Source organism: Alligator mississippiensis, chromosome 3, assembly GCF_030867095.1.
Source record: "Alligator mississippiensis isolate rAllMis1 chromosome 3, rAllMis1, whole genome shotgun sequence".
In the NCBI taxonomy this organism is placed as follows: Eukaryota; Metazoa; Chordata; order Crocodylia; family Alligatoridae; genus Alligator; species Alligator mississippiensis.
The window spans coordinates 137,077,994-137,101,343 of NC_081826.1; the positions used below are offsets into that span (position 1 = coordinate 137,077,994).

At 40.4% G+C, this 23,350-nt stretch overlaps 1 protein-coding gene across 8 annotated transcripts in view; it reads left to right on the forward strand.

Annotated features, from left to right (window-relative positions):
• TENT4A (terminal nucleotidyltransferase 4A) overlaps positions 1–23,350 on the forward strand; it is a 59,160-nt gene that overhangs the window by 29,398 nt on the left and 6,412 nt on the right. For 3 of the 8 annotated variants that reach the window (XM_014595186.3, XM_059724452.1, XM_059724454.1), the window contains exons 9-12: positions 399–499; positions 802–974; positions 16,991–17,149; positions 22,363–22,467. In XM_014595186.3, the coding sequence (XP_014450672.2) occupies positions 399–499; positions 802–974; positions 16,991–17,149; positions 22,363–22,467 (538 nt within the window). The other 5 variants (XM_019491107.2, XM_059724453.1, XM_019491105.2 and 2 more) reach the window with 5 other exon arrangements.

Below are 23,350 nucleotides of genomic sequence, written 5' to 3' on the forward strand. Positions count from 1 at the left end.
TTAAGAGGTGTTAGAAATGACTAAGGGGTTTTTGTTATTAAGAACAAGTATTTCAATTACCAAAGAGGTTAAAGTAGGCAAATTAGCATTTGACCTAAAAAACAAAACAAGCAAGCAAAAAACACCAGGTAATTGAACTGTTATTATCTAAACATTAACTCCAAATAGGAGATAAGAGAGATAAGAACTTGACTTGCTAACAAGTATACCTTCCTACTGGCTCAAATTGTAATAGTAAGCCAACTAAACAAGGAAAACTTGGATATCCCTTGCTTGCTACTTTATCTCAATTGTAAGTTGAACTAAATACAACTAAACAATTGCCTTGTTAGGTGTCTCACTTCTGTTGCTTACCACTGAGCTTTTGCATTAGTAATTAAATATCCCTTCTTTTCTAGCACATTAGGTAGAATCATCAAAGTAACGCAGGAAGTGATCGACTACAGGGCATGGATTAAAAAGAAGTGGGGGAGCAAAATTAATCTGTCACCTGATCTTGGTAAGTACGGCAGGTTGTACAACACAGGCTTCAATCAAAAAATGAAAGGCATTTTTTTTGGTCAAATGTCTTTTTAAATATCTTAATTTTGTCTAGAGTATTTCATTAATTTTTGGAAGTTTAGTGAAGAGGTTATAGCAGCCTGTATCTTTTTTTACTGAAGGCTTAAAGCTTTCTATGGTGACTTTTTTTTTAACCATCTAGTTTGTTAATGAAAGTTTGGAAATACCTTTTAATTTAGAAAAATCTAATGGAACTGCATACCATATTCCTAAATACTAAATTCGTGTTTCTATTAACAGACAATAGAATGAAAATAAGAGAGCAGATAGCTCCATGCAGTGGAGAACAGCAACAGAACAGAGACTCTGAATCACCCTACAATCAACACTTGACTTTATCATTAACAAGTAACCAACAGTTATCCTCTGGTTCATCTGCTTCTTCTGTATCGTCGCTCTCTGGCAGTGATATTGTAAGTTGTGGGGTTTTTATGTTTTTTAGTTTTTCTTTTGCCAGATTAAATTACTAGAAACAACTTTTAAAACCTTCGAAGTCTTCAGTAACTAAAATAGTAGTACTCCTACTGTGGATCTTCATTTTTGGAAGAAAAGCTAACATAAAATGCTAAATTGCCGTAATAAATTCATGGCATTCTTCTGTGTTCTTGGAGTCTTCAGGTAGTTTCTAAAAGAACTGAGGCCTAATCTAGACTTCTAAGGGGCTGTTTTGGGTTTTGTTTGTTTGGGTTTTTTTTGAAAAAAGAACCACACATTCTCTATTTCAAGCTTCTAGAGAGCCTTATAGTTTTATTTAAAGATGTAAGTGAAGATGCAACTCAGTTGTAACTAACAAAACTGTGTAGTAAAAAGAGAAGTACCCCTTTGTCAATACTGCCTAGGAAACAGTTTCCCTTGCCTAAAAGCCCCCATAAAAGATTAATTTTGTAGTCTGTTGTGAATGTGAATAAACACTTTGTTGTTCAGGTTAAAGGAATGGGGAGTAAAGCCATTACAGAAAGTCTTGCTAGCCTCCTTTTGTGGGGGTGTAGATCATTTTCCACTGTTGGGTTTAACTGAAACAGTACATGGGAAGAGACAGTGGTGTCAGTAGTCATGTCCCCAAACTTTTAAGATTTAAGACAGCAGTGTTAAATTCCACACTGAAACACAAAGCTGGGCAATTCAGCTCATGGAGCCACCCACCAATGTAGTATACTCACCATAAGAAACTAATAAAATGAACTCACTCATGACTAGATGCTATACAAACAAACTTTGGTTTTGAAACAAAATCCCACATTGCATCTGAAAATGGTAAATAAAGTCCCCATCCATTTCTTGCTCAGAGTGGCAAACATTCACTATAGCCAAGTTGCTTTTCACAGCTCACTCATGTCTGATCTGTTTTTTAACTCAACTTGATCACTGTGACTCCAGCTTTTCCAGACACTGTGCAGTTAATGCTTACCCCATCAGACTTATGAAAAACACAAAGCTGAATATTAACTATCTATTAATGGTATCACAGGAAATGCTGTTCTTTTTGAGTAGGTCAGTGTAGATGCCACATTAGGAGCATGTTTCATGAAAGTAAACTTAGGTTTCCTGAGCATCTGCATCCATTGGGGCCAGGCATATGCATCCTTCTTCCTGCTTGTGCTCATGTTCCTCTTAGGGGATAAACAATGGAGTTGGCTGTGATCTTCCTCAGCCCTTTTGTGTTTGTAGTAGCCCAGAGGAGCCTGGTAGCCATCAGATCTTCTGCTTATTTTTGAGTGCAGACTCATTTTAAGCTTGTTTTTTTTGAGTGGGAGAAAGAAGACATTAAAAGGGATATTTGTTGTCAATGTTCACAACAAGAAAAAGAAGACATTTGCCTAAGCCTACTACAAGTTTAACTCTGAGCTTGTGGCTGCAAGAAGGAAAAGTCTCCATTGATGCAAACCTATGCCATCGTTAACTTATTAATCATTAACCTCCTCTCCCCCAGTTGTCCTCCTCGTGGCACCAGATCTATATTTAACAGCATTAGTGTTCCTCTGTACTTTTTTGCCATGTCCTAGTCTTTCCTTCTTCCCTACATCAAGTAGAAAGCTCTCACCTCTCCAGTAAAGTGACCTCATAGTGTATTCTATACACATTCCATATTGGTTACTAAAGCATTATGAACGTAGTGAACCTCAATCTGGCTGTTATGCATGTAACCTTGCTGCCCTTGTCATACTATAACCCACTGTCCAGGAGTGGATCCATAGCCCACATCCTGAGGAAGAGGGGGAGAAAAAATGGTCATAGTAGATTTTTCTCTCTCTCCAGTCCTCTTCTAAATTTAGAGGAAGCCCCTCATAACATCCAACTAACTATGGAGACCTTCTAACTACCCTCCTTATCAAAGAGGGCTTTGTCTTCTGAGGTGGTCTTGTTGGCTTAGATGCTGGCTTTTTAGTTTTAATGCCTTTCAGGACACGTTCACAAGGATACCTGAAGTGCTCTGCCAGTAATTCAAAAGAGGGAAAGGAAAGACTCTGTCAGGAATGGCTCAGTGGATCTAGTAAAGGGAAATGCATTCCATTTGATCCTCACTTCCCTAACCTCATGCAAGTATGCAAGCACTATCAAAGGTCTGAGCTATCTTATTCTCCCAACGATGTGTTGTTCAAGTGTCTAATCTAGACTAAGACCAGATCCCATAACTCAGTTAAAAACCCGAGAAAACTGGATCTTTTTGGTCACAGTACCTTTGTTTTTCTCCCTTCAATTCCAGTTCAGATTGCTAAGTCCTATCAATGAAATTGTCCTTTGGTGTGAAGAAAGGTAACCCTCCTTTCTTTTCAGACTCTTATAATTGCTTCCTAAAGTCTTATCAGACTTGGAAGGGTCACTTCAAGCAATTATGGATACAGCAGAGCAACAGCTATGCTGATTACAGTGCAACATTTTTTCTTGGCTATGGGCAATAATACAGGACTTGCCATCCAAGTATGTGCATTTTTTTCCAGGAATCAGATGGACAAAGCCCTTGTTTCTGTTCAAATCTGTAGGTAACTTGTAGGGCATTAAGAACTCATGGCCTTGCACTGAAGAATGCAGTCCTTAACCCAGTCAAAATAGCCTTCTAGAGAGGAATTATTTTTTTTCATACCAGGTGGAAGCAGCTGTTCTCTTATGGGCTATACGTTTTGGGAGTATCAAGCTATATCCGTCCCAACCCAGAGCTGAACATATGGATTAGTTGTTGTCCCTCCACTGGGTCATTGTGAGACTTGTGGCAGACAAGTGAGTTAGGACAGGAGTTGGCAACTGTCTTAGACTGCAAGCTGGAATGACCCCGTTCAAGTCAGAGGGGTATGTGGGTGAGACCTAGGATCTAGCTACTGCCACTGGTGCTTTTCCCTACGGCAGCATGAAGAAAGCACCTGCCATGCAAGTTCCCCATGTCCATGGCCACAGCCACTGAATTCACTTTTATTCTTTGCCTGAATGTATCCCTTTTTTACCAGTTTCTTTTCAGGGACCCTGCTGATGAAACCACTTAAGAGCCAGAGAATAGATTCCCTAAGACAACTGGGGTGAACTATCTGCCCCTCCACCCCAGAACTGGTTTTGTTCTGTCCTAGAATTAAGACTGATCAGATATATACACATCATGTCAGGTTCACAAAACAATGCTTACTCTCATCATTCCATCTCTGGGTTCATGAGTGGGTTGTGGTCCCTGACTTGCTTTCACAGGGCCATCCATGTAGCCCACAGGAAGTAGCTGAGGTTTACAATAGGCTGACTTGTTTACTAGACAATATGTACTGCCCTATGGACTCTCCTGGGCATGAGGCATCTTTCTGAAAATGCCTTGCAGCAGTGATGGGACGCCAAAGAAAGATAGGCATGATTTATGTAAATGACTTAGTGTTCAAAGTCAGAACATACCTGAGACCTGGCATGCATCAGTTGTGGTCTTTATGGACAACAGGGTTTGCTAACTAATTAAGATGACTCCCTTAAAAAATTTAGGGAGATAGCTCATAGATTTTTGGGACAGCAAGGCTTTACCTTCTAGGGGGTAGATTCCTTACTTTCTCACTAAATGTAATGAAATGGCATCTGAGTAGAATGGTATGAACTTTGGGCCATGTGTATATGCATGATATCACTTACCTCCTTCACTGGAGACTTCTACAACTCTAGGCCAAGTCAGTCCACTTCCTCTGCAAAGCATGAAATGAGGGTTAGAATATTGCATGCCCTCATGGAGTTGGACTTATGGCTGCAATTGCCAGCCAAGTTATTAGTAATAGATTGGAGAGCTCACCTAGATTTAGTGGATTTGATCTGTAGAGGACATAGAACTATATATGTGAATTGGCTTTCTAGCCCATAACATTGTGTTAGCAAAAGTATTGCAAATGCTATACACTTAATTATCAATCAGGGAGGGATCCTGCTGCTTTCTGCCCCCACAGAAGTAATCATGCTGTGGAAATGCCCATTTTATGGCATAACTTAATAGTGCTTCACCTCCTAGGAATTGATGACTTGGCTTACTAGGCTGGCAGCAGCATCAGACATGAATAGTCACTGCAAAACTAACTAGTCCACCTGTTGGGACAGACTTATTTTTTTCTATAACAAAATACAATTCCAAGTATATGGACTCAAATTGCAGAGGTTATGAGCTTGAGCTTGCTGCAGACCTTCTGTGCACCTTCTCACCAGTTCCTCTAATCTGCAGGGCAATCCACAAAGCCAGGTAAGACTTATCCTTATTACTCCCTACTGGTAGACCATTCTGGCTGCTGGTAGTTGTCCACTTGGTTGTAAATCGGGCTCTCAGACATACCAGGTGTATTTCAAGATAAAGTTCTAGTTTTTTGCCCTGGAACTACAAGCTGAATACTTGATGGCCTGGAAGATGACTGATCAGCTCCTGGGATGGAGCTGCTCTTTGCATGGCTTCCTAATGTACTTAATTACTGGTTAGAGAGCTAATCTGAGGATGGAATCTCATCTCCCTTGTTTCAGAAACACAACACAGAACTGAGAATTTGTACAAAAATCACTTCCAAGTTGGTTTTAGAGTTCCAATTATACCAATTCCCTTGTGTGGTGGTTTCCTCATGCAAAATGTTGTTTGGGGAAGCCATGTGCTTTTGAAGTTACCAGAACTCTTCAATATTATATTGAGGACCACATCTTTTGCCATGTGTGTGGCTATAAATAACTGCTCCAAAGAACAGTTTGTGATGCAATAGTCTTTCAAGATGGATAACTTGATATCTTTTATTAGCAGCTGATTGGTGTACTACTTCTACAAAATAACACTTATTCCACTGGAGCCCAAGCAAAATCCTTGGGCTGTTTCTGAAACTGTCTTTGGAGAAATGTAGCCAGCATGGGTCCCACAGCCTGCTCTCTATGCCTGCTTTGGAATCCTTAACTAGCATAGGCTTCAAATGGTAACCAAGAAATGGCTGCGTCTGTTCTTCTCTGCTTGGTACATAAAGATGTATGCAGTACATGTACAGTCCCATCAAAGATCAGTACTTAGAAAAGACTCTATGCTTGCCTGGTATAAAGAACATTTGTACCTACAGTGCAATTGACACCAATGACAATTCTTTGGAAGACCGTTATTCTAGAGTCTCTTTTTCACTAGCCTTCCTAATGGCCTTTGCTTACACTGAACTAGAGAGCCAACCATATGCAGAATAACAGATTCTAGAGGGCAATCTGAGATCACAGGAGCAACGAAAAGGAGGCTTTTTGCTTGATCATCCTTGGGCCCACTACCTATGAGCAGCTGGTACCAGAGAGAATTGATCTACATGTTAGTATTGGTAGCCAATCTTTATCCATTACTAGGAGACTAATATAGATTATGGAGCTTGCTTAGTCTGACCAGACAAGGAAAGCAATGCACCCAAGACCCCAGTCTGGTTACAATCTTCAGTCTTCATCAGAAAAAAAACCAGGCATGGGTTAACAGTAAGATTGTTGACAAATTATGGCTTGAGCAATAGTGCCACCCCCTGAACACTTGGAAATATTCTGGTGGGGAGGAAAAAAACCCGTGGCTTGAGAACTTTTAAAGATTTGTTTTCAAGTTCAAAGTTCAGATTGGGAATAGGCTGCTTACCATTAAGAGGCCAAAATGACATTAAGTATATATACCATGCATATCTCCTTGATCTGACTGTTTGGAATATCCCTTTCACTGTCTCAGACTCTGAGTAACAGAGCAGGCTTGTATGGCAGTTCCAGTTTTCCCTTGTCACTCCATACTCTACCTTTTTCTTCTACTTCTGCCCTAAAGAATTCACTACTCTTCTCCCTTTTAGGACTTTTCTTTAGTTAATCAGCTATTTAGTCCAGTGAGGCAACTAGCTTGACTGAGAGCAGTTTATTAGTTTAAATATGAGACCTGAATCCTTCTCTTTATTTTTAAATGAAAACAAAAAAGCCCCATGTGGCTGCAGAAGATTGGGACAATTAAACACTCCAAATATAACCAAGCTGGCAAATCCCGTGCAATGTAGCTTGTACCTATGGAGTCAGTTGTTTGCTCTTTTATGTGGAAGGTACAGACACACTGTCATGGAAAGCACCTACCCCATTTCTCACTGGCCGTAACTAGAATAGAAGAAAGAGGGTGGATCTAGGGGATGGAATCAAACTTCTTCCAAAACATTTGAATGTAACTGACTAAAACACAAACAGAAATGTAAAACTTGGACTTGGTTAGTCCATCTAAATTCAATCATGCTCTTCTGTAAAATTGGCAGCTCTTCAGATGAGAAGCCATCTAATTAGCAATTGTTCAGGGACAGCCATATTGGGCCAGACTTATAACTTGAAATACATCTGCTGATTAACGTTTGACTTGGTCTCATCTTCCGTACAGTTAACCATAATATCGAACTGCTCATTAGAAACTTGAAGTTTGAATATATATTTTTTTTCTAAATGAGATTCTCTACCTCAAAGAATTGAATTTGGGAAAATTCTATTACCTGTGTTAAAGGCTACCCAGACTTTAAGTGATCCAGTGATCTTTCTGGCCATGATCAGATAGAAACCATTTCTATAACCATAGTTCCAGTCACTATCCATAAGCTTTACTCTTAATTGCTTTTAATTAAGAACACTTTTTAGAGGGAAGGATAAAGCTTTATCATAAGCCTGGAAAACCTTTCCCCCCACTTCCTCTAAACAGATTTCTCCCTTGATCTACTTATTGAAAATTATCTAGTTTAAATATCATCAGACAGATCCACTGTCCAGCCTAAAAAATACAAAGGTAATTTACTAGTTCAGGACATGGATGAAACTGAACTGCCTTGCCTCGAGCTGTTCCCAAATGCTGTAATCAAAAATGTCAACATTTGTAGCTGCTGTGCTAAAACCACCATAGGCTTTTAATAGTTGTAATGGTTTTGAGCAAAAAAGGTAGGGTAAAACTAATTTGTGTGGATATTAATCACAAGCCAAACTTGCACTTGACTATTAGAACACCAGTGAAGTAGTTAAGTGCTAAACTGCTTATAAGAATTCTGTGGTGTCTTCATGTATTTTTAACACTAAAACAAAACTACTTGTATTTTGCTGTATTTTCACTTTATTTCTTTAGATACTCAAAGATTTTGGGTCCAGTTTGATTCAGGGTGGAAGGTCACCTACACAAATGCAAACTTGAATACATTACATTAAGCTTTCACAGACGGGATACAGATTTTATAGAAGCTAATAATAAACAGGAAAAGAATCTAGTTGTTCAACCTTAATATTACAGTATTTAATCTTCATACTTTTCTGTTGTTGTTTTTCTGGGAGTTTATCTTCCTAATGGAATTTTTTTTTACAATGAAAGCATAGAATTTTAAAATCTCTGCAGTTTATTGTATTGCACAGTATTCTACAAAGTGAATCTACAGTTGTTTTCCATTCCATTTCATAAAACGGCAAATTATCTTCACAGCCCAGTCAGGCTGGCCAGAAAAACATGCAGTATAATTAAAGGGGCATTATGTGTACCTGTAATCTTGGCACACTTGACTTTTCAATTTAGTGTTAAAATAACATTTCCCCTCCTCTCTCGCAACAAAATAAATGCATTAATCCTAACTGGGGGTTGGAAAAGGTTTAATGAGCCTAATTTTCCTGTAGTCTTGATTCTTTCTAAAATGCTATAATATGTTTTACAGTAAGATTTCCAATAATTAAAATAACTAAGAACTTATCTCTGCCAGAAATTTGTCTTCAGGCAGAGAAAATAACCAATTTACACTTGTATTTAGGATTCCCTGGTACAGTTTAAGAGAGAAAATTCTTAATGGAAACCATATATAACTATAACAGATGCCTATCAGGTTTGCTACTTCAAGACTTTTCATGGATGGAGAAACTTAATTTTTCTCCTCTGTTTTGCCCTGCAACAGTTGTTCATATTTATGGCTCCACCTACCAAAGAGGAAAGTGGTACAAGATATGCAAATGAAAGCTAGTATAGAAATGATCCCTGAAGGGGGAAGCATCTAGTCCAGGGGTGGGCAAAATGCAGCCCGTGGGCTGGATGCAGCCTGCCAGGCCATTCTATCCAGCCTGCGGGGCCCCTAAAAAAATTCAGAAAATTAATATTTATCTGCCCCTGGCTGCCTGTCATGCGGCCCTTGATGGCTTGCCAAAACTCAGTAAGCCCAAAATAATAATTGCCTGCCCCTGATCTAGTCCAAAGAAATGTGCTTTGGACTAGGAGTCAAGATACCCAGGTTCTGTCCTTGACTGCTGAACTACCTAAAGTTATACTTCTCTGCCTCATAATACTTCTCCTTTGGAAAACACTCTTATCTGGATGAAAAGATCTGTGCAACTTCTAAGTAGTCATAACACAAACACCGACTTGCTTGCTACTTTTCCAGTTTTCTTTGCTTTCTTAGCTGGAAGATGGAGTGTAGCCTTTTTCCTCATGGCTTGGCTCTCTGACTGCTTCCAGCTCGTATGTCTATGGGGAAAGCGAAGAAAAAAAATCCAGGTATAAGGTAACAGGGATAAGGCTAAAAGATGAAGAAGGGCATGAAACATGGATCCTTTGTTGCAGATACCTCTTTTTAGGACCATCATTAAAAAGGTGTATAAGGAACCAGCAGAAAATCTTTCTTTCCCCTGCTATAATCCTGGGTTGTCCCCCGGTTGGGTGCAGGGTCCACTCCCCAGGTCTTTGGCCAATGGACAAAAAATAGACTGTCTTCTTCCAGTCTGTAGATGGTGCTGTAGATGAAAGAAAGATAACAAAAGTTCAGTGCCTGTCATGATTACCATGGGCTGGATATTTCTGTGAAGTGGAACCTCTCAACTTTGGGTTATCTCACTTAAAGAGGAAAAAAGGAGATATTTCTCAGAAGTTTCAAATCATGGAAAAGGGAGTCTCATCATGATGTCAGCCAGACACTGAAGATCGATAACCAGGCTAAACAAGGACAAATGTCTCCCATCCAAAATTAAGAAAATTCTGCTTTATTCTTCCTGTGAAGCAGACACTGGAGAGGATATGAAACTCCTTAACAAGGAGATGTCTTGCTCATTTCCTAAAATCTTGCAAGCTTCTACAGAAAAGAAGGCTTTCACCCTAATCAAGGGAGGTGGTATCCCTTTCAAAGACTACAGTTCCTGCAGACAGGGTAGTTTTCCATAAGCTTTTCTAGGCAATAGATGAAGCACCCTTTGAGGAACTTCAGAACTGATTCTTGGGTCTTGCTTGACAGTGTATGACATTTGAGATATTACTGTACTAGTGCAACAACCTAAAATGCCTCAACTCTGAGATCCAAAATATCTTTTTTTAATTGAATGTGGAAATGGTGGATGAATCCATGAATTTCATGGCCATATCTCTTTCCAGGCACAAAAGACTGGTTTTGATCATGTTGGTCTGCATCTTGAGCATTGACAACTTCACATTGTGTATAGACAAAACAAATGTACTTCTTTAAAATGGAGGGAGCTTTTATTTACAAGTCAGAGATCCCAGGAAATATAGCATTATAGGAGAGTCTGGGTGAAGCAGTAGGCCTCTTAATCATCTTCCCTCCATCTACAAGAGACTGGAAAAATATGTTCCATAGGTACTGCTGTTCTGAGAGAGAGGCACTACACCCCCCTTCCCCCCCCCCCCCACACACACATCCAGACTTTAGGTGTTAACTACTCAATTCCTTAGTTATTACAGACTACGTTTTTTGAAAGATGAAATTCAAGATAGGTACAAAAATGTGAGTTTCTAATTTCTCATCTGGCAGAAATTTATCAGTCTCCCAGGTCTCATTATTCACCCCTCTCTTCACCTTAAATCTCTACCACTGTAAATATTAAGACTTCCATCTTTCCTGAACTTCTTATGTTCATGGTGGTATTAAACCTTGAGTCAAGTGGATAAGGACTTGTTTGTGCCTATTCTTAGACAACATTTATTTGCAGTATCATTCTCAGGGAGTCTGAAAGAAGCAACTTAAGGTGCGTCTCTGCTTCATGCCCAGATTCTGTTGTTATATGCAAGGAACTCCTATAGGTCTTCTGCACTTAGGGGTGACAACCAGAGGCTTCCAGACATAGGAATGGTATGATACAGTCAGACGTTGGTCTGAGGTGCTGGTACATCTTTGCTTGCATTTGACTTCTTGTATGTTAATGTGTAGCATCAAGGTAAGACAACCCATGATAACTTCAGGTATGCTACTTAAAGGCTTGAAACAATTTTTAACATGAGCTGTAAAGGATACTGTTTAGAGATTAGGTTTCTTGGTCATAGTCCATATGCTAGACGCTAGAGTGTAGATGTCAATTCCAATTGTGCCAGCACTGAAGCTACAGCAAGACCCTTGGGACTAACATACCCTGGGGACATACTTGTAACTGGTGAAGCTTTGGAATATCAACTTCCTACAGCTAGATTGGTGTTCCAGGATCCCTTGAGAAAGGGAACATGCTCTGATTGAGCAGGACGTTAAGAAGATGTTAAAATAGCTTCTGTCTTTTTGCTGACCTAGGATTTAAAAACACTTAGAATATTAGAAAGCCTATACTGCATATAGTCACCTAAACCTTCATACAATCTAAGTGGGAAGTGTTCCATCTGAAGCTGGGCTACTCAGTACACCTACTTTGTGTCCAGTCAAAACATGCAGCTAAGATTCTGCTCCGCTGAGGTGAGACGATAGCATGCTTTGACCTCAAGATTTCGCTTACATGTGCAAATCTGCTGTTCGTCTCTCCACCCCCCCCAAACTGCTGCTAGGGAGTGACTCAAAAATAGATGGCATAGCCACAAGAATAGTTCCTACACTTTCAGACTCTTCAGTGAGTGGCCTAGACATGGGACTAAAAATTCTAAATTGCTTTTTGTGTCTGTCTGGATGAGAAAATATCAAAATGCAAGCCTTTAGGTTTCTGCTTGGTCACCTAAAAGGTAGCCTCTTGTAGGATAGCAAGTTAATTTGCATAAACAAGACTTTCTTGCCTCCTTGATGTCTGCCTCTGCTGTTTTAGTATGTGCTCTCAACCCATTCCTCAGATGTGTGGCAATGGATTGCCTGAACCTCTTTTTCTATAATTATGGAAGCTGTGTCCTGTCAATTGTCAGTGTTTTCAAAATTTCCATGTGGAGTAATTGCCAAGGGTAAGTATTATCATATTACAGCTCAAGAACATGTGTACTGACTTAGATTTATAGTTTGTTAGGGGCTGGAAGGGACCTTACAGATCATCAGGTCCAGCCCCCTGCTCTGGGCAGCAAAACAACTGGGGTTGAGTAACCCCAGCGAGGTGACTGTCCAGTCTCCTTTTGAAAATCTCCAGGGTAGGTGACTACACCACCTCTGGATGGAGTTTATTCCACAGTCTGGACATCCTGACTGTGAAGGAGTTTTTCCTGGTATTAAACCTGAAGCAGCCTTCCAGGAGTTTGAATCCATTGGTCCTGGTCTTCCCCAGGGGTGCCCTTGTAAACAGTTGTTCACCAAGCTTCTGATGTACTCCTGGTTTAGTAGTAAGCCACTATCAAGTGCCCTCTCAACGTTCTCTTCTTTAGGTTAAAGAGGCCCAGGTCCCTCAGCCTTTTCTCATATGGCTTGCCTTGCAAGTCCCTGATCATACAGGTGGCTCTTTTCTGGACCCTCTCTCAAGTTTTTCCACATCCTTGTTGACGTGCGGAGCCTAGAACTGGATGCAATACTCTAGCTGCAGTGCAAAGTACAGCGAGAGTGTCACTTCGTTAGTTTTACATGAGGTGCATCGGTTGATGCATGTCAGCGTGTTGTGCCTTGTTGACTGCCACCTCGCACTGACGGCTCATATTCATGCAGTGGTCAATCACTACCCCCAGGTCCCTTTCGGCCATGGTACAAGTCAGGCTGACATCACCAAATCTTTATGTATGTTGAATGCCCCCAGATGGAGCACCTTATACTTGGAAATGTGCAAGGTCACAATTTAATAGCAAAAACTATTTTTGAGCATCCTTCCTTAAAAGATAGGGATCTAACTGCCTCTTTCCAGAGGGCAAGGTAGATTTTCTCTTCTTCAGCATCCACTGTTAAATTAAACTGCCTTCCTTCTCTACATAATGTGAAGTATTCTAGTTTGTGGCAAAAACAACACCCAACTAAAGCCTAGTGTGCACAAGAAATGAGCAGTGAAAATGCATACTTTGGACCAGCTAGTTTTTTCTTCTAAAATACATGGGCTTGAAAGTATCTAATGTCCCATAGCTAGCTAATGCAGCAGTTGATCCACAAAAACTTTCCAGTGCAGATAACCTCATTCCAAATGGCAGAAGTCCCTGTTCTGTACACTTAACAGTAGTCCTGAGTAGAGAAAAACTGAAGAAATCTATTAGCTTGCCGGGTGGTCACCCATCAATTCCCATATAAAGGCAATAGACAGGCTCTTCTTCCATGTCTTCATAGAAGTATCCTTTGTTAGGAAGATGATGTAGGAAGTGGTCACAATTTGTCTGCTAGCTTATCAGATGAGTTTCCTTCTCTCCCACCCTTTGGTTCTTTTCATGCCTACTAGTATTCAGAAGTTGGTAAGAAAAGGGTGGGGGGAAGATGTAGGTGTGTATGTTGCAGCGGGGGGGGGGGGGGGGATGGGGAGAGTTGTGTAAAAGAAGATCTGTCCATCTTGAAATAGATATAGGTATCTTTTCTTACCAACTTCTGAATACCAGAATGAGAAATTCTTACTTTTCAGTTGATCCCAATCTCCAGCAGCTCATGGAAGACGATTTCCTTCCATCTGTCCACCTATTCCAAGTTCTTCAGGAATCATTCTGGCTTCAGTGCATGTATCTAGACTTTAAACACACTTTCAAGTCTTGATTGTAGCTTCCAGTATGACTTTAGTGCTGAGGGTAGAAGAGTGAGGTCATATTCAGAATTGGTGTCTCTGGAATAGCTCCGCAGTGATCTGTTCTTCAGTGTTAAATATTTGGGTTGTAAATGAAAGGAAAATAATTAGTTACTCTTTTTTTTTTTTTCTTCTCTTCCCACAAAGGGTCTGAATGAACTGGCTGCTCAGAACTGAGCCCTCATTTCTATCAGAGAGAGAGGCTATTCCCCAGTTTTGACCTTTTATCCTTTGATCTTTTATTTTATGTTTCCTTTGCCAATAATAACACATGCAATTCAACAGGAGAACTTTTGATCTGGACAGGTCCCTCTGAAGTTTGAGTATTGATTGCCATAGCTACTCAGAAATCCAACTATGCAGGTTCTGTCTATGGAAGCTTTGTGCTTCCCTATCTTCTCACCTGCATGTGGTGTTTGTTGTGTGTTTTGACCACTGGGAGAATTGGACAGTTTTTTGGATTTCTCTGGAGCTAGCTAGAAGGGTCTTCCAAAGATTGGGAAGTGTTGCTAGATAGTGTGGACTGCTGGCATTTATCCTGCACTGTTCCTGAAGGATTGAGCCTGACTGAGCAGTGTGTCCTAACTCTGGGACAGGTTCCTTCCCTCTCTTGACCACTTGCTCCTCTTTGGTGGTTTGATTGCATTGTAATTAGTAGCTTCTTGGTAAGAGGTGTTCCCTACTTGAACTGGAACCTGTTATAAATGAGTTCAAATACTTCCTTATATTGTGGGCTGCAGGTCTAAGAGTCCCATATTCCCACCTGTCACTTCAGCTTCACGCTCCTACATGTCACTTCAGAAACTCCTTATCCTTTATTCCAGAGCCTAGATTTGCAAATTAGGAGTGTGGGGCTGTCTTCTGCTCACCACATACTTTAGTTGCACATGCCAACTGTTGATGCCATTTGTTTTGTTAATGCTTTTATGACATATAGGTGCTGTTATTCAGAATGACTTAACCCATGACCACTATCCTTTATTGACAAGTCTTTAATCGGGCAAACAAGTCTATGTCCATGTTGCTATTTTAGTGAATTCCTCATACCGCTTGCTTCAAGATACAAAGATTTGTTTCCTATGCTTTAGAAATCCATTCAAATCTTTCCTTACTTGAAGGCTCTTGAATAATTTCTCCCTTTTTCCCCACACTTTCTTGTGGCAACTCATTTTACAAGGAAGTATGATTTTTTGCTGGGATTTTTTTAGTAGAGCTGATTTACCTTCTTTCTTGTGGCAGATGTGCCAACTTTGTAGTTATACTGCCCAATTGGGTGTTTACTTAAAATAAGCTATTACAGAATTTCACTTCCTAGCATTTCATTAATGCACAGACCTGTCAGACAAGGGTCTCTGGATGATTTCCCCCTCTCTGAAAGGAAAAAAGTCATAGTAATCTTCTTGGGGCATTTGGCCATGAAACTGGTTCTTTGGCCTTGGAATTCCTTTTGGTTCTTCATCGCACGGCAGGCGGGGATGCAGACGTTTGTGTAGCAGGACTTTTCTCCACTTCTATTATCTAGCTTGAGACATCTTGCATTAGTATGGGAATGGAGGCAAAAATATATAGCGTAAATCTCTTTCGAGGAACTGTTGTGCTTCCTGTTAGGAGTTTTGCTGTCATAAAGAACTAGAAAGTCCTTTTGGATTTCCAGAAGAAGCTTGCATATGCATTTCTGCCCCCTCTGTGTATTCAAGATACTTTATTTTTTCCTTCAGAAACAGGCCAAATGTAGTTACCTTCAAGTTTTACTTGAGCAGTTTGCATCTTTGATCTCAGGGAGGGTAGAGATATTTGAATGAGAACAGAAGTCAAAGTTTCTTCATTTTATTCAATGGATACCTACATACTAATCCATGAATTCTCAATTGGACCAACTGTTTTTCCAGGTACAGTTGGAGTCCTTTGGGATTTCTGCAGTCTTGGACATATTAGAGAATAATTTTATGTTTGTGCTGTCAACTTGTGTAGTGGGGTCGTTATGCCTGTTGACCTTCCCTTACTTCTCTTCTCCCTGAAACAGAGTAGTTCTGTGACTCATACTTACTTTGGAGATAAGTGAATCTGGCTCTTTAATTAAACGATGTTGTTTTGAAATGGAGGAAGTGTCTCTTTTCTGGAATGTCAAGCAGGTCCTGAAGTTTTTTCCTGTGCTGCAGTGTTAGTTCTAGAAAAGCAACTGATCCATTCTCTTTGATGTGCTTAAGGAGCACTCAGGCCCCAGCTGATTACAGTCCTGTGGTCAAAATTACTATTCTCTCGTAGTTTGCTTATTTGTCAGCTGTTAAGTGCTCCTGGCACTGTGGTATAAAACCACCATCCAGAGCCCACTGCTTACTATGTCTTAATTGCTGCTGGTCAGGCTGGGAGAGGAGGGAATATGGAAAGAAAATTACTGACAGGTAATATCTGTCAAAGTACTCCTTTCTGTTACCTTACATCCCTCTGACTCTTCCTGTTGGATTGTCACTCAGATTTCAGAAGGCAAAAAATCAGAATTCTTAACTGGAAAAGAAGTGGGTGATTTGGTGCTTACTATTGGTCTTGACTGGCAGATCGTCTCCTTGTTTCTTGGTAGGTGGAGCCCTAAGTTTGCTGTTGCTGGGTAAGATGGGAGAAGACTGTAACATTTACCAGTGAGTAACTTTACCATGCAGATAAGTACCAATAACTCCAACACTGTTCAGAGCACTGATCCTCTACCAGCAATTAAAATTCTAGTTTTTATCTAGCTATCAATGATACTTTTTCTTCTTTCCTATCTCCATCCTCCCTACTTTTTAATTTGGTAGAGTGAAACATTCATTTTCAGGTATTTTTTTTAGATTGAGCTGACTGGAAACTGATCTGTGATTGCCATAGATGCATTTAATTTGTTTTACTTGATTCTGGGTAGAGTTATTTCTTAACTCTTACATTTTTTTAATGTAAATTTAGTGTATCAGTTTATTTGATTTCACCACTGGAATTGCTTTTAATCCAGACTACAGTATTTACACGAGTTAATTAATCAGTGCATTTACAGATGCCTAGTCTGTATATACTGTACTTTCTGTAAAGTTGCTTTTCTTTCCCCTTTTTTCTCTGCCAAAAGGATTCTGATACGCCACCTTGCACAACTCCTAATGTTTACCAGTTCAGTCTGCAAGCACCGACTCAACTTATGGCCGGTTTACCACCAGCATTGCCTATGCCAAATGGTAAACCTCAGTCTGCACCTACAAGAACCTTGATAATGGCCACCAGTAATCAGGTATGAGCCAACTAATTGGAGTAACTTTTTAATGAGGTAGTGTTGAAATTAAAAGTATAGATGGCTTGAATTATGCTATACTAATTTAAAGATCCCTCAAGGTGATGAGACCGTTTTTTTTTAAAGATGTTTTCTTGGACTTGCTAAAGTTATGAACATGAATGTCTGCCATCAAAACTGTTTAAAAAATCAACTTTTGAGAAGCATCATTGAACAAACATACAAGTCATCCTACTTAAAGATGTTTTGAATTCCATAAGAATAAAACTATAAAATTTAAGATGCCATGCTGCCTTTAATCGCTTTAAGCAGGTTTTGAGGTTCCTTGACACTTAGGCCACTGTAGGTATCTCCCAATTTATTCAGGCTTGCCAGATTTCTGTTAAAAACTTAAACTTTTCTGCCATGTGCTACTTGATTCGTTTTAAGATTGATTTATAGGGTTTGAAGGCTTCCTTTCTGATGTTTTTAGATTTTGCAAGAATTTGGGTTCACTAAATGCACTGATTTTAGACTTTGAAATTTTCTGCATATATCAATTTGGAATATAATTACAAAGTTGAATTTCTCAGGTCTTCCTTCAGGGTGTATTCCCTAAAACTCAGATAAAGATTCTACTCAAACTATTTGCATTAACTAAAGGCTTATAATGTGTAGGTGCCATATTTACAGGAAGGCAGTACATCCCCTGATCAGTCTACAGCAGGGGTGGGCAACCCCTGACATAAGTGCCAGTGTGGGGCATGTGAAGGCACTTTGTTTGGCATGCGAGCCTCAGGGCAAATGGTGGGGAAGGGCCCAGGGCTGCGCTGCCACAAGGATGGGGCTGCTTCTGGCTCCTCTGCTGTCTGCCTCTGGCATGCCAACATCTTACAGATTGAGGTTGCTGGCGTTTTTGGCACTCTGCCCAAAAATGTTGTCAACCCCTGGTCTACAGTCTTAACTATAAAATGGGAAAATTCATAGATTCATAGATGTTAGGGTCAGAAGGGACCTCAATAGATCATTGAGTCTGACCCCCTGCATAGGCAGGAAAGAGTGCTGGGTCTAGATGACCCCAGCTAGATGCCTATCTAACCTCCTCTTGAAGACCCCCAGGGTAGGGGAGAGCACCACCTCCCTTGGGAGCTCATTCCAGACCCTGGCCACTCAAACTGTGAAGAAGTTCTTCCTAATGTCCAGTCTAAATCTGTTCTCTGCTAGCTTGTGGCCATTATTTCTTGTAACCCCCGGGGGCGCCTTGGTGAATAAAACCACTAATTCCCTCCTTCTGTGCCCCCGTGATGAACTTATAGGCAGCCACAAGGTCGCGCCTCAACCTTCTCTTGCGGAGGCTGAAAAGGTCCAGGTTCTTTAGTCTCCCCTCGTAGGGCTTGGCTTGCAAGCCCTTAACCATACAAGTGGCCCTTCTCTGGACCCTCTCCAGGTTATCCACATCCCTCTTGAAGAGTGGTGCCCAGAATTGCACGCAGTACTCCAACTACAGTCTGACCAGTGCCCGATAGAGGGGAAGTATCACCTTTTTGGATCTTTGGAGGCATACTAGAGGTGCGCTGATATATCGGATCGACACCAGTACAAGGAAAATTGACATTACTGGCAGTTGGCTTTTTTTGGCCGGTCTAGCCAATAATGTCACTGATTAAATGCCATGTGCATGCGCTCAGCTGCAGTATGCACACTACCAGGAATGCAGCCTGGCGGCATGGAGACCTGCGTCTAACTGGTAAGTCTGGGGGAGGGAAGGCCCCAGCCCCACCCCCAACTTACTGGCTGGACGCTGCTTGCTAGGCTGCATATTGGTTATCAGTTTTGTATCAGCTGATATGGCTGGTTAATAATCAACCATCAGTATGGGCCAAAACAAATCTTTATCGGTGCACCCCTAGAAAATGTACGACATCTCATTGGGAGCCCTGATTGTTTAAAAGAAGGTGTCAGGCTTGTGCTTTAGGACAGGGAAGCCTTCCCCTTATCTCTGTCCCATGTCTTCCCCCTACAATTGTGCTCATGAGCTGCTTGACATTTTATGGTTCATGGTGGTGTTACTTGGGTGTTTATGAACGAGGAGGTTGAGACTGTTGTAGAGCAGGTTGATGCGAACTGAAGGGGATATGGTAGTATTTTGAGGTTTTAGGAGATATTTGAGCTTTTAATACTAGTTTGTGTTAGACACCGTGGCTTTGTCTGTCTTAAGGGGCTGCAGCTGCAATGTTTCTTCACTGCAGGATCAGAACTCTTCTGAGGGAGGGATATATGTGGCAGAAGGGGATCAATTTGGGTTGAGGACAATAACTGGATTCATCATGACCAAGGGTTTATGTAATAGAAAACTAAGGTTTGATGGGATCTCAGGAGGTCAGCTTGTCCCAGCCTCCTGCTTAAAGTAGAATAATCCCATTTATTAACCATCCCAGACAGATTTTGTCTCATTTGAACTTAACGTCATGGAGTGTAATAATTCTTGTTCTGGTATATCTGGTTGATAGAGGATTAATTTTTTACTTACGTACTTAGTTATGCCACAGCTTTATTTAGTCATTCAGTTACCATAAAAGGGTGACAGAATTTAGCAAAACTAGAGGATTTGGAGGAACCTAATATTCTGCAGTAGCAAGTTGACCAAATTCAAACTAAAATATTTCCTTCAATTGTGGGAGTCCTGAGGAGTCCACATGCTTAGTAGCACTGTCTGCTCCATAGAGAACTTTTCCACAGAGTTTGAATACTAGTTTGTAATACTGGTCTGTGTTGAATAGAGTTCATATACAAGAATATTTTTGGGTGGAAGTTGTTTATATCTTTTTTTTTAAGGAGATGCAGTATGCTAGTTTCCTTCCAAGTTTTTTTGTAAGTTTTTTGCTTAGCAATCCTTTGGATATAACTCCTGGGAAGCCTGGGGTTCAGAGTCTTTTCTCTTTCCTGATCCAACCCAGCAGTTTGGGTGTCATGAAAGATTTATTCACTCAAGTTTCTTGTTGCAAGGGATGTCCAAGTACAGTTGGTTGGCATTTATTTTGAGGAAAGCTTCCATCATTTTATCTTTCTACTAATAACCTTTATCTGTTCATGTATCCAGAGATTAGAGTGGTTACTATTTTGCAAATAGAAAAATGGAAGCATAGTGTGTCACAGACATTGAACCCTTAGGAAAAAATATATGGTACAGTAGTAGAAAAAGGTGCCTGACTGTAATGTTTGGTGTTATTAGTATTGATTAATTGCATGCTATAGGGTGTGGGTGTTGTTTTTTTTAATAGAATCTCTGCGTTGGGGTCTTTTGTAACATCTACTAGGCACTTCATTAAAATTTTTCACCCACTTTTTTTCAGATCAGGTCTCTTGTCCCTTTGGTGTTCCTACACTTCTGTGCAGAGAGCTTGCCATTTGAAGTGGCTCTGTGTTTGCAGCAGTTCACCACTTACTCATCCAGCACTGTTCCTCCCCCCTTCACTGCCTTGTGTCATGTGGCATATGCCTTTTGAGTTTTTGATTCAGCTCTTTCCTCAGGCTGTCCCTCTATATTTGGTGTTGTACCTTATCTATATAAATGCAACTTTTCTGCTGGTGAATTTATCCTAGTGAGAGAGAGTAATATCTTGCTTTTCAATTTAAGGACATAAGTGATGATCTACACTGCTTATGTGATCTCTTCAAATCCCCAAGTAAATTTATACAAAATAGAGGAAGTCCATTTTTCGGGTAAACAATTTGATTTAAGTATCAGTTTACAATCTAAGTTGCTCTTTTCCTGAACTTTATTTTTTTATGAAGAAGGTAACCCTCTGCTATAAGAGTCAGATTTCCATGCCAGCAGCTAGTACTATAGAATCAACTCTTACATATCAGCCCATACTTCATAGTTTTCAAATACTTGAAGACATAATGAAAAGTTTAAAAAAGACAAAAAAAATCTTGTCAACATTTAGTTAGTTGGAGGTAGTTGCATTTGATTTTTCCATTGCTAGGCTATTGTAGTAGAGAGAGTCTTAGCTTTTTCCTTCAGTTTTAATTCATATGAAATAACCAGTCAGTGCAATTTGTATGGATTATTTTATACTTTTCTTTGCCTTATGAAGGAGTTTGAGGGTGATTTGCCCTATTGTAGGGGTTGGCAGCCTTCTGTCACCTGCGGACTGCTGTTTGCAACCCACCCCCTCCATGGCCTGCACACCTGCACCTTCCCTGGAATCAGCAGATGCTGTAAAAGGAGTAGAGGGGGAAAAAAGGCAGGCCCTAGGATCCTTTTGCTTGTGACCTGAGGACTATCAATAATATATAAAGGACTATATAGAATAACTTGAAAACTCGAAACATATGAAGGGAGAACTATTATTTCAGTCAATTCCCATCTTTCAGCCTCTTGAATTCTAACATGTTGTGTGATCTTTGTGTGCTTGAGAGCGTCTGATATTCAATGCAGTAAAATTAAAAGAATTTGTCAGTGGGACAGAAATATCCCTCTTGATGAGGATTTTGAAACACCGTGCTTGAAGCCTCAAGTGTCAACAGTGGTGAGATATAAACGGTCTTTCTGAAGTTGAGCAGCATAATTACTGTATCTTTAAAGTCTGCCTTTGGGAAGACAGTCATAACCAAAGCATTGCTGTCAGCACAGTTGGGGATAGGTTTAACTAATGGCCTTTCCCCTGCATTGGATCTACTCCTCCATGCAGAAGCATTCATAATGCTATAAGGAGTGAAATCCTTAACTGTGAAGCAGTTCCCTACTGGCAGGCTTGAACATATACCGTCAATCTCTCCCTCCCATGAAGACTTGGTCTTTTGTGTTCTGTGAGTCTTTGCTGTCCCTTAGAACATGATTCCCTTATTTTTTCTTTCCCTTGGCAGTTTTTTCCCTGTCTGTTGAGCTTGACCTCCATCTGGAATATAGAGGCTCTTCACTGAAGCTGTAGCCTAAATTCCCATCTCTTATCAGTGGATGAGCAGCTGCAGTGGGAAGAAAGGGCAACTGTTCCAATACTTAAAGGAACTTTCTATTTGGAATGCAGTGCAACCATTGGGTAGATTCTCTTGGCACCAGACATTTGTTTTTCTTCTACTATTTACTTCCTGTTGGGAAAACACTGGGGCAGTTACTCTTACAACAAGTGGCTTAGTTGCTTCCAGCTTTACTGTGCAGTGGATTCGGGAATATGTCGGGTGATCAGCAAGATTTGCTTTGGCTCCTGACAAGCCTACCTCCTTTTCAGGATCTTCGTTATCCTTCAACTTTACTGGCAAACAGCTTGGAATCACTGCCCTTCTGCTCCCCACTGGAATCGGCATCAAGGCAAAAATCTGGCAAGCATATTCAGGTAAGGAGAGAGAAACTCCTTTGATGCTCCCACAAATACAACAGCACCCACTTTCCCAGCTCCTATACATTATTCTTTTCTCCCTAGGGTAAAGTATACTATTTTCCATGTATTTGTTTACTGGATTGATTGCTCACTGGCAACCCTGGACCAGTCACTAGGGACAATAGACTTCAGTTAAATCATACTTGCATGGCTCTCTAAAAACAAGAGGTCCCACCTATCTTTATGTCTTTAGACTTGGAGTATCCAAAAGGAAGCTGGTAAACTCAGGTGTCTAACTTCTACTGCATTCACTCCCAGTCTATCTCAGTTTTCTAAGTGATAATAGATTTTAGGTGAGGGGAAGGGAGCATCTCTGACCAACTATATTGATTGCTACCAGAAGGATTTTGGCTCTCCTTTCTGGGAGACCTGCTCTTTTCAAAAGAAAATTGAAGATTTTGTGTCTTAAGCTTAGCTCCAAAATCTGCTAATTGGACTGTATTTGTAATTGCAGTGTAATAAATATAAACTTTTCCTTCTAGAGCACCTCTGTGGCTTTAAGTGACCTGGATTATTCTGACTGTTTCATAGCCCACTGCTGTGAGTGGAGCTGTGACACTTAACTTTCCGTGGAATAGACTAGTGGCAGTGAATATTAGGATTGATGAAATAAAACCCATATTCCTTCAACATCTCAGTAGGGTCAGAAGCAGATGAAAATTGCTTTGATTAGTCTCTAATTCTTGAACCATTCTGTGGCCTTTGCCACACAACTATAGGGTTAGCAGGGACCTGGATGTTCATCTAATCAATTCCCCTGTATAGATGGGATGCATTTTTTTCTTAAAGCATCTCAGGCAGATGCCTGTTCAGCCTCTTTTAGAAATCTCCAGAAGAG